The following is a 17,574-nucleotide window of genomic DNA, read 5'->3' as shown; positions in this document are numbered from 1 at the left end:
ATGACCTCATTAGCAGATTTGAGGGACCCTTTGGGTTCGTGCGTCTGCGGTGCAGTGGAGTAGTCTGGCTTTGCCTGGCTTTCGCCGCAATGTCGGTGCAGGTGTCCTGGCGTTGGGATACCACTACATGGGTGTGTGAGTTACTAACAACTAACTATCTGATCAAAAAAAAGTAAAAAACAAAAAAAAGCATACCTTTATTACAGGCTTACAGCTACGATGCACCCTCCTCCAATTTTTTTGCAAGAAAAATCATGGGCCTGATGAGCAAAGACGGACGGGGCATTGTAACTTTAGGATCCAGTTTGGTCACAATAGAGAGAAGGTGGCGGGAGAGAATCAGAGAGTAGCCACTAGAATTGCAAATGATATGAGCTTCATCATAGACCAGAACAAGAAGAAGAAGACCAAGCCAGAGTACGACGTGCGGTTTATTGAGCGTTGGCCGTCGCTAAAGCCCTTCGTCAATGGCGGACTCGCTGCGTTTCTTCAAGGCTTGACCCTTTATGTTCCTTTCGCTGCCATCTACTACTCCCCATTGTTATCTCCCATTCGCCGAAGTCCCAGATTTCTGGGCTTCAACATTCTTGCCAAGGTCCCATCTTTTCCACTTTCAGGGTTTTGGGTTTTGAGTTTTGAACAAGAAAGTTAATGTACATACCTCCAACAATATGGAGTATTTGCTATCTCACCAAGCATAATTAACACCCTCTTTGGGACACCCACAAGCCATGGTGAGGCCCAACCGCTACTTGCATCTTGTAGCCCTATGTTCAAGCTACGCTACGGTATCCGGAAGTCGCAAATCCGTCGCCGGGAAGCCACCTTTCCGGCCTTGCCAACATGCCCTCACAACTAGGCATTTCTATACTAGAATAGTTGTTACTTGTCCCACATCGAAAACAATGTAAAGGAGAAGCATTCCTTCACCTATAAAAGGAACTCTCCTCCCACTTAAACACCATTCATCCCATTACATGCTTTGTAATCCCTCTTGGGCCGCAAGGCTCAACACACTAGTATAAGCTTTCAAGTGGACGTAGTCTCCCGCTAAGGCGGAGACGAACCACTATACATCTTGTGTCACTCTCTCTCTCTCTTTCTCTCTCTTTACTCATCGCAAGTATCGATCCGCCCACCGGATCAGCGTTAACGAAGGTTCAGCTACCGCCGAACTTTTAGACATTAACATTGGCGCCGTCTGTAGGAAGCCAACACAAAGGCTTCATCACACTTACCATTGAGTTAAGTCATCTCAACCATCTTAACTTGTGCCATCGGCCGAGTCAACGCCGACCATGGCTGGTCAGCGCCCGGCAGAGTCGGTCAACGCCCATCATGGCTTGATCAACTTTTGATCTCCGCTGACCATGGCGGGTCAACGCCCAACAGGGTATGAAGATGACGATCTGCTCCGCTGCACAGGTCTGATCAACATCACCGCCGCTCCGCAGCTCCTCTTCGGAGTCCTCCGCCGAGTTCCAGGTCCGCTGCACCCCAGCTCCGCCGAACTCTGAGCCTCCGCCGAGCTCCAAGTCAAAGCAATCTCCGCTGACCACGCTTCGCTCCACCTGCGGCCAGCCTCATCACCACCGAGCGACACCGCTGGAAGTTCACCGCCGAACTTCGAGCTTCATCGCCGGGATGCACCGCTGGCAGCCACTTCCGCTGAACTTCACCAGCCAAGCAATAAACCGCTAGCAATCATCCGCCAAGCTTCATCGGCAGCCCCGCTAAGCTTACCATTGAGCTTCCCCCGCTAAACTCCTTAGCGGCAAGCACAAGGGCAGTCCGCCCAGCAGGCACCGCCAAACAAGCTTCCTTTCTCCCATCAAGCGCCTGCAACTTCACCACCATCGCCAGCGGATTGAGACACCGCCAGGTGGCAGCACCGCCAATCTCCAGCGGAAACTCATCCAGACCCCGCTAGCCAACTCCGCCAAGCGCCGAGCTCCGCTCCGCTGGACTGTCTCCACCCCGCCAGACTGTCTTCGCTAGCTTGCCTCCGCCGGCCATGGACAGAGCACCGCTGACAGGCTCCGCCGACCAAATCGAGCTCCGCTCCGCCGAGCATCCTCCGTTAGCCAAGGCTCCGCTCCGCTGGCCAACCCCCGCCAGCAAAAGGCCGACACGAGCCTCCGCTGCCCCTCAAGGAGCCAACGCTGGACTGTTCACCGCCGAACTTCTCCTCCGCTGGACTGTTCACCGCCGAACTCCATCTCCGCTGAGCATCCCCCACCTGGTCTGGGCACCCATGGAGATCATCTGTTCACCATGGCCACCACCATTCCATCTTCGATCATCCTCTCCGTAGGTGCTCCGCTCCGCCGAGCTTCAACGCTGGCCAAACCTCCGCTCCGCCAGCCAATCCTTCCGCCGACGAGTCCTCCGCCAGAGGGATCACAACCGCCACCAGCCTCTTCTGGAACCCTCCTTCTAGCACCAGCACCGGCCGTCACCTCAGCACCGCCAACTGTAGCCTCGCTGAGCTCTGAGGCACCGCCAACCAACTTCAACGGTAAGGCACAGCTCTGCCTACCCCAGGCCTCCGCCCACTGCAGGCCTCCGCCCAACTTCGAAGTTCCGCCCAACTTCGACATCGAAACACCGCATCCGCCAGATAAGTGCCTTCCTCTTATCTCTTGCGCTCTTGCAATTTGAGCTACCGCTGATGCCATGACTATACATGTCTCTATAACCCTTAAGCATGCCTACAACATGTTATTAGTTAGCAACTTTCCTACAAGTACATGCTACACACATACATGCTTAAATTCACTTTCATGTGACATTCATTGTGAACCTTGTGACACTTATAGCTCAATTAAACGTGCTCGGATAAACGCTTGCGAAACGGTTACGACTCGCTTGGGTATCAAAGCATGGCCGCGACTCGCTTGGGCTACGCCCCGCACGCTCATACAGCGCCTACACCCAACTCGCTCGAACACCTAACTCGCTCCGCTTATCCAACATGCTTTAGTTACGCTCTCGGCTCACAATGCTTCATACATGTGGTCTAGCCTCCGGGCACCACACTTTTTCACGTTTTCCTACATATGGTCTAGCCTCCGGGCTCCACGAGTCTATAGTCTACGACCTACCGCCGTGCGGCAGGGCGACGCCCCATTATCTCATGCACTTCATACATTAGTGCACCTCCGATGTAACTACATACACGAACTTTGTTGTCTTTTGTGATGCAGGATGGCGAGTCCCTTCTTGCTTGCGGAGCTCGGGGACTTGTAGGGGCCGTGCGTCTCTCAGATGTTACTTATGCTTGATGACTTCATGATTTGAACTCCCCAACCAAGAAGCTCCTCTTACTTGGGGACTTCGGGGACTTGTACATACCTCCAACAATATAGAGTATTTGCTATCTCACCAAGCATAATTAACACCCTCTTTGGGACACCCACAAGCCATGGTGAGGCCCAACCGCTACTTGCATCTTGTAGCCCTATGTTCAAGCTACGCTACGGTATCCGGAAGTCGCAAATCCGTCGCCGGGAAGCCACCTTTCCGGCCTTGCCAACATGCCCTCACAACTAGGCATTTCTATACTAGAATAGTTGTTACTTGTCCCACATCGAAAACAATGTAAAGGAGAAGCATTCCTTCACCTATAAAAGGAACTCTCCTCCCACTTAAACACCATTCATCCCATTACATGCTTTGTAATCCCTCTTGGGCCGCAAGGCTCAACACACTAGTATAAGCTTTCAAGTGGACGTAGTCTCCCGCTAAGGCGGAGACGAACCACTATACATCTTGTGTCACTCTCTCTCTCTCTTTCTCTCTCTTTACTCATTGCAAGTATCGATCCGCCCACCGGATCAGCGTTAACGAAGGTTCAGCTACCGCCGAACTTTTAGACATTAACAGTTAACATCTTGAATTCTTGATGTTGAATTCTGACAAGGGCTTTCAAGATTAAACTTGGGTGAATTTCATTGTTGTTTGCAGTCGTGTCCTGATGGGATTGTGATTCGTACTTTATCTACAAGCCTTCAACTTGGATTATTTGAGTAAGTTTCCGAGTGCCCAATGAGCCAAAACATACAAGTATTCACTGTAATTCTTTACTGATTTTGTACTAGTTCTTATGACACATAGAGAAATCCAAATGTTTGTTATTCGGGTTAAGAAGTGATAACCTTTGTTGTTTAATGAGTTTAGATGGCTGTTTATCTGGTTTAAGTCTAACTACTGTTCTTCTGATTTAGAATGTCCTATTTGAATTTTGATTTTATTGCCTTTATTCTATTAGGACTCTAAGAAACAAAGCAATTGCTAGCAATGATGGAATGGCATTAACTCTTTATCAGGAAGCTGCTTGCGGGTTGATTGCCGGGGGCGGCTGAGGCATACTTCAGTTTTCCATTTGTTTCTGCATGTCTCCCGCAGGTTGATCCTACGACTTTATCAGTAGTGCAGCGTGCCAAATACAGAAACATATTTGATGCTCTCTACTCTATGAGTGGCAATAGAAAAATTTCAGCACTATGGACAAATGCTGGTCCTTATGTGAAGACAAGAATGGGGACAAATGAGGGTATGCTCGCATCATATAATCCAAGCCTCTGTTATCTCAGGGACTCATGTGGTTTAAGCGAAACAAGAGCACAGCTGGGTAAAAATCCTCTCCTAATTACTTGATTTTTCAGGCATTAATAGCTTAATAAAAACTTATCTATAGCTCTATACACTTATCTCACAACACAATTTTAAAACTCCTTAATCATAGCAGAATGAGACATAGGACAATTACATTTCCAGTGTCATATAATTTGGTTATTATTTTGTTGTTGGTATTTAGTTTGATGACCAACATATGCAGTTCTTATCATTCTCAAATGGATTTATGCCCTTCCTTGTATAGGTGCATAGGTTCTCACCTGTATGTGATAAGGGTAAAGCAAAATGGGGGAAAAAGTATTAACCATGAAAATAGAAAATTACATAGTAGCACATGACCAAAGATGTAAACACAGAAAACCCACTTTAAAAAAGATTTATACAAATAAGGACATGAGCTCAGGCCCAAAAGTAGAATGATGCAAGCCTGACTCCCAATTTTAATAAAAAATGACCAAAATGCTCAGTTTGATGAAATATTTACGCTTATGCCACTATCCAAAATCTCTCGTTTTCTCTCCGCCGTTTTACCCGTTCACATCCTAATCCAAATCTGACCCGCCGAATCCCTTGTCGTCTGTAACCCTCTCACGCGCCACTTCCGTCCCTTGCCTTAGCTCCGCTCCGCCTGGTCAAGGCACGGCTCCGTCCTCGTTGACTCCGCCACCCGAGTCATGGTCCAATCTGAGGGTGCATGATGTTGTGATCAGAGGGAACACCAAGACCAAGGAGTATCTGATCGAGGCCGAGCTGGAGGGGATTAGGAAGGCCACGACTATGCAGGAGCTTCTCGAGGCATCTGCTAAGGCCAATTCCAAGCTTAAAGAGCTCGATATCTTCGATTTCGTTCGGATCACACTCGATTCCGGCCCACCGGAGCTGCCGCGAATTGCCAACGTCCTCATCAACATCGTCGAGACTGAGAGTGTGATTACTGGTGAACTCGGCTGCTACATTAAGCCAGCTGTATCGTCTCTGTTGCTCTCTTTCTCTCTCTCTCTGCTGCTTTTGCTGTACTGAAATTGATGAGATTAGGAGTTGTATTTCAGATGAGAAATTACAAGTATCTGTGTACATATTCTGTTATAATGAGTGTTTAAGCTGGACGAGTTTGCTGGCCTCCAAACCTCACTCCCTGACTCGGCCGCAGAGAGAGCGTGCGCGAGAGAGAGAGAGCACCATGGTTGTTGTGAAGAAAACGAAGAAGACCCATGAGAGTATAGACAACAGGCTCGCTCTCGTCATGAAGAGTGGCAATTACACTCTCGGTTACAAAACCGTCATCGACTCTCTTCGCAGATCCAAAGGGAAGCTGATCATAATCTCCAACAACTGCCCCCCCCTCTGCGCAAGTCCGAGATCGAATACTATGCCATGCTTGCCAAGGTTGGGGTCCACCACTACAATGGAAACAATGTTGATCTGGGGACAACATGTGGAAAGTACTTCCACGTTTCATGCCTCAGCATTATTGATCCAGGTGATTCGGATATTATCAAGTCGCTGCCTGGTGATCAGTGAGAGGTGCTTTGGATATTGCCTCTAAATTAAGAGTAGTATTATTGTATCTCTAGGCTTCGTTTCTCTATTTACCGAGGATGAAATACTTTTCTTTCTTTATAAGTTTCCATATTCTCTTGATCTTATTTTTTTTATAAAAAAAAGAGGGACGAGTTTGCTTTCGGATTGTAAATAACATCTAATCTGTGTTTTATGAGAGTCGAATATGAATCACGTGTATGTATACACTTATATCCACTCTGTAGGTGCCAAATTTAGTCCAATAAATCGTTATCTGAGAAGTATACTGGTTTACAGAATAATGTCTATATATAGCTCACCCAATTATCCTCCCTGAAGTCTCTGTTAAGTTCGTAATATAAAAGTAGTGTCGTATATACTTATATGACACTACTGCTTCTGCTCTTGTTACTGCTCCTGCTCTTGCTCCTGCTACTGTTACTGCTCCTGCTACTGCAAATGAAGCTGCTACGAGGGCAGTAGTAGGATTGGACGAGTGCAGTAGCAGAATTGGGCAATGACGAGTGCAGTAGCAGAACATGAGTAGCAGAACTGGACGAGTATGAGTGCAGCGAGTGTAGTAGCAGGATTGAACTAGTGCAGTAGCAGGATTAGGCGATGACAAGTGCAGTAGCAGAACTAGACGAGTATGAGTGTAGCAAGTGCAGTAGCAGGATTAGGCGATGACGAGTGCAGTAGCAGAACACGAGTACAGGTGCAGTAGCAGAACTGGACGAGTATGAGTGCAGCGAGTGCAGTAGCAGGATTAGGCGATGACGAGTGCAGTAGCATAACACGAGTAGCAGAACTGGACGAGTATGAGTGTATAAGTGCAGTAGCAGAACTGGACGAGTATGAGTGCAGTAGCAGGATTAGGCGATGACGAATGCAGGAGCAGAACACGAGTAGCAGAACTGGACGAGTATGAGTGCAGTGAGTGCAGTAGCAGGATTAGACGATGAGATGAGAGTAGTAGGAGAGTGAGGTTTTGTGAAGTAACCTAAAGGGATTATTCCCAAGGAAAAAAAAAGTAACATAAACGGATTATTCTCAGAAAAAAAAAAAAAGTAACATAAAAAGATTATTCTCAGAAAAAAAAAAAGTAATATAAATGGATTATTCTCAGAAAAAAAAAGTAAAAAAGGGGATTAAAAGTCAAAAGAAGTAGTTAAGGGTAAAAAAGTAAATTAACTCATGACATGTGGCAAGTGGAGAGTAGATTGTCCTTATTTGTAAGATTTAATCTTTATAAAGGGATTAGAAGTCAAAAGATGTAGTTAATGGCAAAAAAGTAAATTAACTCATGACATGTGGTAAGTGGAGAGCACATTGTCCTTATTTGTAAGATTTAGTCCTTTATATGTTTAATTCAATCTTTAGAGGATGTATTTGTTAAGTCATCTTTTGTCAATAACTTATATGTAATTTGTTAAATTCTAAACTGTCCACCATATAACTTGTTTGAATTATTTTCATTACGATCGAGCCCTCATTTCTACTTTATACGCCACAAGTAATTTGATTGTTATGGGACATTTCAAATTTTCAGCAAAGCATAAAGCCATTCCTTGATCACCAGAACAAAGTAACAAACTAATGAGATACCTTACAGCTTCAGTTGAGCTATGTTTGCCTTCAAAGTTCAAAATCAGGTGGAGTGAACAAAAATCTTATATAATTGGGGATTTTTTGAATAGTACGTACATGAAGAAATACCCTAAAGGCTAATTTTTTTTCTTGTTCAAGGACCCTAACGTTCATTGAATCACCAATATGTCACGTCTGTTGAACTCCATAGTTAAAAGGCATTAGCAGATTCCCCTCGACATTTCCCTTGGCAGCAGTAACATTGATGTCACTAATAACTGGCTGGCGGATCACCTCATTGTTGTTGATGATTTCGGATCACCTCATTGTTGGCTGACTGACAAGGGAACCTTTAGATGTTTATGTATGCATGAGTAGATCACTTCTGAAAATTTTCTTCCAAATTGCTAATCGTTATCTTACCGAACTAGATCAAATCAATGGATGAACCAAATCTGTCAAACATGAACCATTCATGTTCATAACTAATAAATCAAGTTAATGTCTTAACGATTTTCAATTTGGTTGAAAATTTGCATAAATGATCTACACATAAATATCTAAACATGTAATAGTTGATTTGCTGAAATGTGATTGAAAAGTTGGTCTCACGCAAAAGTCCCCAACTAGTCCTCATTTTAGTGGTTCTCATAGAATGAGGACTAGTTGAGGACTTTCTATCAATGGTTTGGGAAACCCACTTTTCGATTACATTACTGCAAATCAACCGTTAGATGTTTCCATTTGCGAAAATATGATTGAAAAGTGGGCCTCACACAAAAGTCCTCAACTAGTCCTCATCTTAGTTGTTCATGTTTATGTATGCATAAATATATCACTTCTGAAAATTTGCTTTCAAATTACTAATCGTTAAGGTACCGAACTAGATTAAATCAATGAACGAACCTGTTTGCCTCAAAATCGTCTCAGCCCAAATTAGTAGCCGAGGGATTTGAAGTCCAATTTTCCTTCTTGATACGCAGGCATGCCAACTCGCGACCAATTGGCCAAGCAAGGTTTTGATAAGATTTGCGCTTGATCTAACTTCTTTCAAGTGACTGTAGGCCGAGAAAGGAACCGTTTCGGCCGTTGGGTTCTCTTGCCTTTGTTGCAAGGACTTTTGGCGTCTTCATCGATGTTGCTTCTCTTTTGGATTTTTTGATATAGGTTGCAGAAAGTAAAGTGCGGAAAGTGAAAGAGCAAGAATCTAAATGCAAATTAATTAAATTGCATGAAATTTAAAGAGACTGAAGAGTAAATTGCAGGAAAGATAAAGTGTGGAAGGTAAAGAAAGCGATAAAAATTAAAGTAGGCTAGAGAAAGAATGAAAAGATTGATATTGTAGAGAATTTGATGTATTGATTTTGAGTTGTGTTGGTCGGGGACCTTTTACAATGAGCTAGATGCCTCCTATTTATACTATTACAAACATGACATTTAGGAAAGAAAATACTGTTGAAATTTGGCATAATAAATTCCTTCATCGCACCATAATTGCATCCTTCTTGCGGCGAGCATTATAATTGATTTGCTCTTAAATATGCAATATTCTCTCTAATGCCTTCAAACTTAATTAAGTTTCGGCATTAATTATTCTAAAAAATAATTATCGCCGTTATTTATTGTCCTTCTAATTTATTCTCCAAAAGTTAATATCTAATAAAATCTCATAAATATGAAATTTTATTGAGTATCAACAATAAAACCAGCATATTTTCCTCATCTATCAGCCAAAGATTTAAGGGCCGATTTACCAAAATCAGGTACAAACATAGCCGCCCCAGTTCCTTGAGCCTCGGCTTGAGTCGAGTGGTTAAGGAACTAGTGAACAATGTCGGCCTCGTTGTCGAGTGAACTCTTGGCCAAGTGAAGAAAATTACTCTTGGCCTAACATCAAAAATATTTTCCAGCCATGATCATAGAGAACCTTGGCCTTTTACTGCTGCCGAATCACTAGATGGCAGCCGACAAACAATTCTTTCTCCTTTTGATCGAGCCTTAGCCGATGTACCCGAGTGATTAAGAAAATATAAATTAACATCATGTTTAAGGAAAACTGAATTGGGAGAGAATTGAGTCGTGCTTTTATTGATAATAGAGGCCTCTTTATATAGAGGATTACAAGACATAGAATCAGAGTTGTACAAGGAAAGATAATCGTACAATTAATCGGATATCTATGAATATCTCCGAGAATATCTCTAATTCAAAACCCTATTACAACTAGGTCAAGTAACCTAGAGTTTGGACCAGACACATATTCTGGATTTACTTGAACACTCCCCCTTGTGTCACCCAAACGTGGTGCTCCTCTCGTTGCCTCATTAAAAACCTTACCGAGTAACAAAAACCCTGTGGGACAAAAATAACCTCGGTCGAAGGGGAAAAAGAGCACAACACACCCTTCACGTTTCGAAACCATACATGTAGACATCTCCCCCTGATGTCTGCATCTCCCCCTGATGACTACGGTCATAGGAGTTTGGATAACTTCTGCAAACGATGCTACCAACATGTTTCTCGAAAGTGGAATTTAGGCAATGACTTAGTGAGCAAGTCTGTCATACTATCCTCAAATCAAACCTAATTCACTTTGATCTTGAGGAGAGTCTGTTGTTGATGATTATGCTTGGTGTTGTCGCTTTTGATGTAGCTTTGCTTCATTCGTTCAAAACAAGCAGCATTATCCTAAATGCTCGTAGGCATATCTGTGGTAGACTTCAAACCACAATTGTTCGAACATACGTAATTATGGATTCAATCCATATACATTCACGAACCACTTCGTGAAGAGCAATAATCTCTGCATTGTTCGAAGATATAGCGACTAGGGTCTGTTCTATAGACCTCCAAGATATCGCGGTCTTACCCATGGTGAACACTTAACCAGTTTGGGAATGATCTTTGTGTGGGTTAGAGAGATACCCAACATCAGCAAAACCTTCCAAAACACTTATCATTTTGGGATGGGGATAGAGGACGCAGGCCAGTGTTGGCGGCGTTCCTGGTGTGTAATGGGTCCGAATCCATCGTCTCTCTGTAGGGATAGAACAAGCCCATATCAATCGTACATCTCAAGTACCGAAAGATATCTTTTACACCAATCCAATGGCGTCGCGTTGGCGCAGAGCTATACCTTAGCTAACAAGTTCACTGCAAATGAGATGTCCGGTCTTGTACATTGAGCTAAGTACAATAATGCGCCTATTGTACTTAAGTAAGGCATTTATGCCTCTAGCACATCTTCGTCATCATCCTTTGGACAAAGAGGATCCTTTTGAGGATCAAGACTACGGACGATCATGGGGGTGCTTGAAGGTTTGACCTTGTCAAAATGCCTAAGCATCTATCAACACGATGCTCAAGTTCCAAACTGAGACATAATCGTGTTCTCCCAAAATCCTTCATCTCAAAATCGGATTTCAAATGTTCAGCAGTTTCCCTTAACTCTTTAAGGGTTTCCAATGAAGATCATGTCCAACATGAACCGCGATAGAATCCGAAACTTGTTATGGAAACGCGTGGGCATATCCCTTCCCAATCAAGTAGTCACTTTAGTGAGCGTTTCAACGTGGTCTAGAGCCACTTGACTTGGGTAAATGAAGTTCACCATGAACCTTCATGTATACTCCGTATCTAGATCCCCATAGAGATACGTAGTGACCACATTCGTAAGTTGCATGTTCAGTTATTCGGAAAGTACCAAACTAACAGGGTAGTGGAGTGCAATGACATCTATTACGAGAGAATATGTCTCATCGTATTCGATTCCAGGACGTTTTGTGAGAAGCCTTGCGCCATAAGGCGAGATTACTATATCTTTTTCTCATCACGCTTTCTAACGAAGACCCATTAGTCAACAGGTTTTATGTCAGGAGGTGTTGGCATCACTGGCTCAAAAACCTTCCTCTTTGTTAGAGAATCCAACTTAACCTGGATCGCATCTTTCCATTAGGCCAATTTTCTCTACGTTGGCATTCATTCATCAAGGGAGCGTGGTTCGATATCATTGGACTCAACGAACTCATGCGCAATGAAATGCGCGAATACATCATCAATCATGATGGAGTTTCTATCCCACGTCTCATGTACACTAGTGTAATTTTCATAGAGCTCTATATTCTCAAGAATAGGTTCTGACTTTGAGGCGTCCCCCAACGATAACCATAATCCGGAAGATTCTCATGAGACGGATTTTGAGTGTCGATGACCCAAGGATTGGTTTGTGCCAAAGTATCCTTCGAATCCACTGGCCTCCTACGCATCCTAGCTGGGGCCATGGCCTATAACGCCAGAGTGCCACTCTCTACGGCGTTGGTGCCATGCCTACCTCCGTGTAGGGTGGCGTTTCGTCCTCTTGTAAGGACATCCATCCTTGCAGCAGATATGTGTGATCTCGTCACTTTAACAGGGATCGAGATGAGACATAGTGGGGACAGACCACGACAATTCATGTCGTTCCTGCTGAACATTAGTGTTCTTATCTCCCCCTAACGACGGGAAGACTGTCTGATCAAACTGACAATCCTCAAGACATGCGGTAAAGAGATCGCCTAGCAAGGGCATTAAGTGGCGGACAATTGTTGGAATCTCAAATCCAACGTAGTTGCCCATTCGTCTGTAAGGACCCATCATAGTGCGTTGTGGCGGCGCAATTGGCACATAAATGACACACTCAAATTTCTGTAAGTACAAGATGGTACCCAGTCACTAGCTGTAACGCAGAGGTAGATTGAGTGGCGGAGGGTCGTAGATGAATTAGCATAGCTGCATGGAATATTGTTTCACCCCAAGCGGATATAAGGATATTGGTGCGCATTACCAAATTCCGGGCTACCATCGTAGTCGTTTCCGCTAGACCATTTGGGTGTATACATGAGAATATGATGTCCAACATCAGTCCCAGTGATATGCCATGACCATCGAAAGTCTTCGATGTAAACTCTCTAGCAATGTCAAATCCAATTGACTGAATAGGATGATCCGGGGAGTGAGCCCGTTGTCATATGATATTTTCTAGGAGTGTAGTATAAGCAGCATTTACGGGTGGACAATGGCACAACACGTGACTAGTGTGTTTGCGTGTCAACCAACATCATGAAATATTTAAGCTTCCACAAGTTGGTTGAATCAGTCCACAGAATCCCCATGGATTCTATGTAAGAACAGAATGAGTATTTTCATATCATTTGCATAGGACTGTCTCAGTCCTAATTTCCCTAAGGAACAGGCTTTGTAAAACGAGCGAGAGGCTTTAGAAGCAACCAATAAGGATTTGGTTGGGCCTGAGCGTCTGAAACGCTATTTGAAGCAAAGTTGGTGATTGCAGCATCACCTAGGGCGCCATCACCATGATGGATGCTATTCATGGCGTCATGGATAGGGACTGTGCCAGCCTTAGGCTGGTGGTGGACGGCGGCGACGCTAGAGGCAGCGGCGGCGGTCACACTTAGTCCAGGAATCAACTTTTGATTCATGCTTCGTTTCGCTCGAGAAAATGGATGTCCCTGTAAAGTCTTTAGTAGACGGATCATGATATCATGACCAGGATGACCTATCATGTCGTGACAAAGCCATTATGTGTCTAAATCTAAGAGATCTTCTCTCATAACTTTATTGGATTTAATAGCTCGAATAGTGACATAGAGTCCACTAAAGAGACACATAAACTTCTCTAAGATGCAATTTGCAAAGGAACTCATTTTTCGTTCTCTACATGCGTTTCTGCATGGAATTTGTTGGCTATTCATAGGTGCGATTTGCCCTAGGAGCGTAGAGAGTTTCTGTGACAGTAATCAAGGTGCCATTTGGCAAGGGGAACTTGGGCTATTCCATGTCCTTGAATTAATACTGATGGCCCAGCCATCGTAGTCACAAAGTCATATGCTCAGAATCAAAATGGAATCAGGAAAAGAACTCGAAATTTTATTCATAAGCCAACGGAGTACATCATTGTCTCTTAACCAATAAGAGAATCTAATCCAAATGCTAGCTAATGCAAAACAAAGGTAGTCGTTTGACTTCTTTCGGTAACTCCAAAATAAATATGACCAGGTGAGTAGAGAGATGTCGGTGGAGCAAGGCTCGCTTAAGTACCACTTATCTCAACACCTTCCTAGACATCATACTCATTTTGGATGAGCCTATGTGAAGAAAACTAAACCAATGGCATTTACCACAAAGTATATGGCAATTGCCTATTACATCTCTTGAAAAATAAAGACTTAAACAGAATTGGCGATCTATTGATCCTAGCCAGATTTGTAGTCTTCAACCCTTCACTCTAGATCATCTTCTTGATCTTCTTGTTCCACATAGTGAGCTTCTCTTGCTTTACAATATGCTTTGTAGGCGGTGGCAATTTCTTCACGAGCTTTACAAATGTGTGCCCAATGACCGGATGATCCACATCGAGAACATACATCTCTATGCTCAGACTCCATTGTTTGAGGAGTTTTGAAAGCGACATTTGGATGGCTCTTAGTGTTGGTGGCGCCACCAACATGGCCAGAGGCGTTGCCTCCCTCTCTCTTTCCACGTTGACCTCTTCGGTTCCGTGTTCGCCTATTTTGGTGATTACCTTCCTTATTAGAGCGAGAATATGGACCAGAACGTCCAGAATTGTCCCTAGGTTTAGGGTTTCGCTCTTGGCGCCCTTCCTCAGAGGCACGACTATAATTGGACTCCGGAATATGCTCTGTTCCCAAAAGGTCTCAAATTATAGTTCTTCACAAGGATGTTGTCATGCTTTTCAGCGACATTCATAGCTCCAATGAGCTCATGAAACCTTGTGATGCGTCCTGCAGTAACATTGATTCGATAGTTCTTTGCAACCATCAAAGCAGAGACGGGGAAGGTAGAGAAAGTCCTCTCAATCAACATCGCATCTGTGATATCTGTTCCACAGAATTCCATTAAGGATTTAATGCGAAGTGCTTCCGAGTTGTAGTCAATAACTGACTTGAAATCACAGAAGCGGAGGCTATGCCATCTCACTTCTAGTTCAGGAAGCAGGGAGTCACGGACGTTGCCAAATCTTTCTTCGAGTGAGACCCACAGCCTCCTGGGGTCTTCTTCATTCATATACTCGTACTGGAGCGAATCATCCATATGACGAGTCATTAGGATGATGGTTTTTGCCTTATTTGCCTCTAAGGTTGCTCTTTTGCTTCCAAAGCTTGAGCTTGCTCAACAGTTAGCGCGTCCTGGCTAGGCTCGAGAATCGTATCCAAGATTCCATCGGCCTTAAGATGCTGGCGGACATCACAAACCCACTTGTGATATCCAAAGCCAGTTGTTCCCAATGGAGCGAAGTCTAGTTTGTTTAGGTTACTCATCCTGAAAGAGAACAAGAAAAAAGGGTTAGTTTTGGAGCGAAAAAAACTACCACGAAAACATATAAATTTTTTTAGCATAGTCGCTTCCAAGAAATTAGGGATTTCTGAGCGTAGTCGCTTCCAAGAAATCCAATTTCAAGAGGTATTGGATTAGATCGAAACAATGATGTGTTTGTGGTCAATCATAACTTCTCAACAAACTCTAAGTTTGGAGGACTCTACAAACTCCAAGCTTGGAGTGAGCATGAACCCCCACAGTTCGGCTTTTTGGTCTCCCCTATGAAGAAGGGAGGTTGCAAGTCCCCGAGAAAAAGAATAAAAACTTCAAAAACGGGAACTTTTAGTAAAAATTATCTCGAAATAGGTCGCCGGAAAATTTGGCCAGAAAAAGTCACCAGAAAGTGGCCTGAGGTGACCTGTCGCCGGAGCTGACATAGCAGTAGGTCATTGGAGCTGACGTGGCAGTGGGTCTGCTACCTCCTTTTTTCTTTTTCTTTTTTCAATTGGGCTTCTGGGCCTGCTTCTTTCTTCTTTCTTCTTTCTTTCTTCTTCTTTTCTTCTCTCTACCGGTTCAAGGGTGCAGCTTCTATTGTGGCCGGTTCAGAAACTTTGAGACCGGTTCCGAGAACAAATTTTCCGGTTCCCGGATTCTGGGATCAAGACACTGCTGCTGGCAAAATTTGGTAGCAATTGGAGGTCCGGAAGGCGGTGAACCGGTTGAGTATTTTCTGCGGGTGGTTTGGAGCTTCCGGTGGCAGGTTCGGTAGGTTTCCGGCCGGTTCTGGACTCCTGGTGTGGAGAGCTTCAAGGTGTGCGGCGGGGGCCGAAAGGGTTTCAAGGTTTTGTATTCGGATTTAGGGTTTTGGCTATTAGGTTTTAGGGTTAGGGCGTCGTGCTGATAACGTGTTTAAGGAAAACTGAATTGGGAGATAATTGAGTCGTGCTTTTATTGATAATAGGAGCCTCTTTATATAGTGGATTACAAGACATAGAATCAGAGTTGTACAAGGAAAGATAATCGTACAATTAATCGGATATCTATGAATATCTCCGAGAATATCTCTAATTCAAAACCCTATTACAACTAGGTCAAGTAACCTAGAGTTTGGGCCAGACACATATTCTGGATTTACTTGAACACATCAAATATTTTTTGACCAAATTTAGAATATTAGAATACATTTTCCCCACTCTTCATGTCCAAACTTGAGAACCAAATTAGGCATGTATCTAAAGATATGGAAGCTAGATGATGGTATGCTTATAAATGCTTAGCTCCAAAACTTTCTGTTTGGCTCCAATTTTGTTGCAGCTGGTCAACACTCTCTTTTCTTGCGCGGGCGTGCCAGCACCGTCTGGTGCGGTCGTCGGGGGTGCCCCTTGACCTGACTTCTGTTGAGCGATTGTAGACGAGGAGAGCACCAACCTCGTCGCGGGATTCTTTGTGCCTCGTGGCGAGGACTTTTGCTGAGCTTCTTGAAAATCACAATCGATACTCGATGTTGTAGATCGAGCAGAGCGAGAACCACTGGGAAGTGAGGAGAACTTGCTAAAGCGTGACTTTAGCTTGGCTGGGTTGCTAGGGCGTTACCCTTGCTTGGCTGGTTCTGTAACTGTACATACATGTACATTTGCAAGCATAATTAGCTATAATGGGCCACGCTCATTGTACCGCCAAAGGTACTAATTCCAACCAAAGGAATGACATACAGATACACCGCCAGGCGGGCTACAACCTCAGCGGCAGATCACCCCCAGATCACCGCCGACGCGCCGCCACGCGCCGCGCCAAGATAGCATCAGAAGCTCCTGAAGCTGGGAACTGAAGCACATCAGTCCCACATCGAAAACAAGGAAGAGGTCAGCCTCCTCCTCACCTATAAAAGGTTCTCTCCTCTCTCCTCATTAATTACGCATTCAATACTTACCTACTGTTACTTTGTCAACATAAATACATTGACTAACTTAGGCATCGGAGAGTTGAAGACCGCCCAGCGCGGTCTCCCTCTGACGCCCTTTGTATTTTACTTGACAGGTAGCGGAAGCTTTGAGAGCACCACAAGTATCGATCCGCCCACCGGATCAGCGTTAACAAAGGTTCAGCTACCGCCGAACTTTTAGACATTAACATTGGCGCCGTCTGTGGGAACCCTTGAACAAAAGGTCATCCCACCACAATCACCATGACTAACGGTAGCGGAGGAAACGCTGAAGAGCAGGCAGACCATTCCGCCATTCCCCAACCCCTTGACCCAGCGGTAGGCGTTAACCGCGCACTATTCACAACCCCGGCGGTGAGGCAAATCCTAGCAGCAGCCGCCCGCCGGGCCAAGATCTCGTCACTATGTACGAGCTGGCACTGGCGGATCTTCATAAGGCAAACAGAGAACGTGAGGAGGAGCGCAAGGAGAAGGCTGAGGCTCAAAGACAGTTGGCTACGCTAATGTCACGTTTTGATGAACTGAAGAGGACGCTGGAGGCTACCGCCAAT

At 44.5% G+C, this 17,574-nt stretch overlaps 1 protein-coding gene and 1 pseudogene across 2 annotated transcripts; both read left to right on the top strand.

The window, feature by feature from the left end:
- Positions 1 to 336: 336 nt before the first annotated feature.
- On the top strand, positions 337 to 4,693 carry LOC133733682 (mitochondrial dicarboxylate/tricarboxylate transporter DTC-like). Of its 2 annotated transcripts, none has more exons than XM_062161330.1 (3): positions 337 to 595; positions 3,967 to 4,028; positions 4,329 to 4,693. In XM_062161330.1, exons 1-3 carry the CDS (start codon positions 371 to 373, stop codon positions 4,345 to 4,347), a joined length of 306 nt encoding a protein of 101 aa, XP_062017314.1. In that variant the 5' UTR covers positions 337 to 370; the 3' UTR covers positions 4,348 to 4,693. The 2 variants fall into 2 exon arrangements, with proteins under 2 accessions (XP_062017314.1, XP_062017313.1); XM_062161329.1 differs by having other exon boundaries at positions 4,271 to 4,684.
- Positions 4,694 to 5,809: 1,116 nt separating this feature from the next.
- Positions 5,810 to 6,284, top strand: LOC133733396 (large ribosomal subunit protein eL30-like; annotated as a pseudogene).
- The last annotated feature ends 11,290 nt before the right edge of the window (positions 6,285 to 17,574 follow it).

Source organism: Rosa rugosa, chromosome 2 (genome assembly GCF_958449725.1).
Source record: "Rosa rugosa chromosome 2, drRosRugo1.1, whole genome shotgun sequence".
Taxonomy (NCBI): domain Eukaryota; kingdom Viridiplantae; phylum Streptophyta; class Magnoliopsida; order Rosales; family Rosaceae; genus Rosa; species Rosa rugosa.
This window is presented reverse-complemented; position numbering and strand designations above follow the sequence as displayed.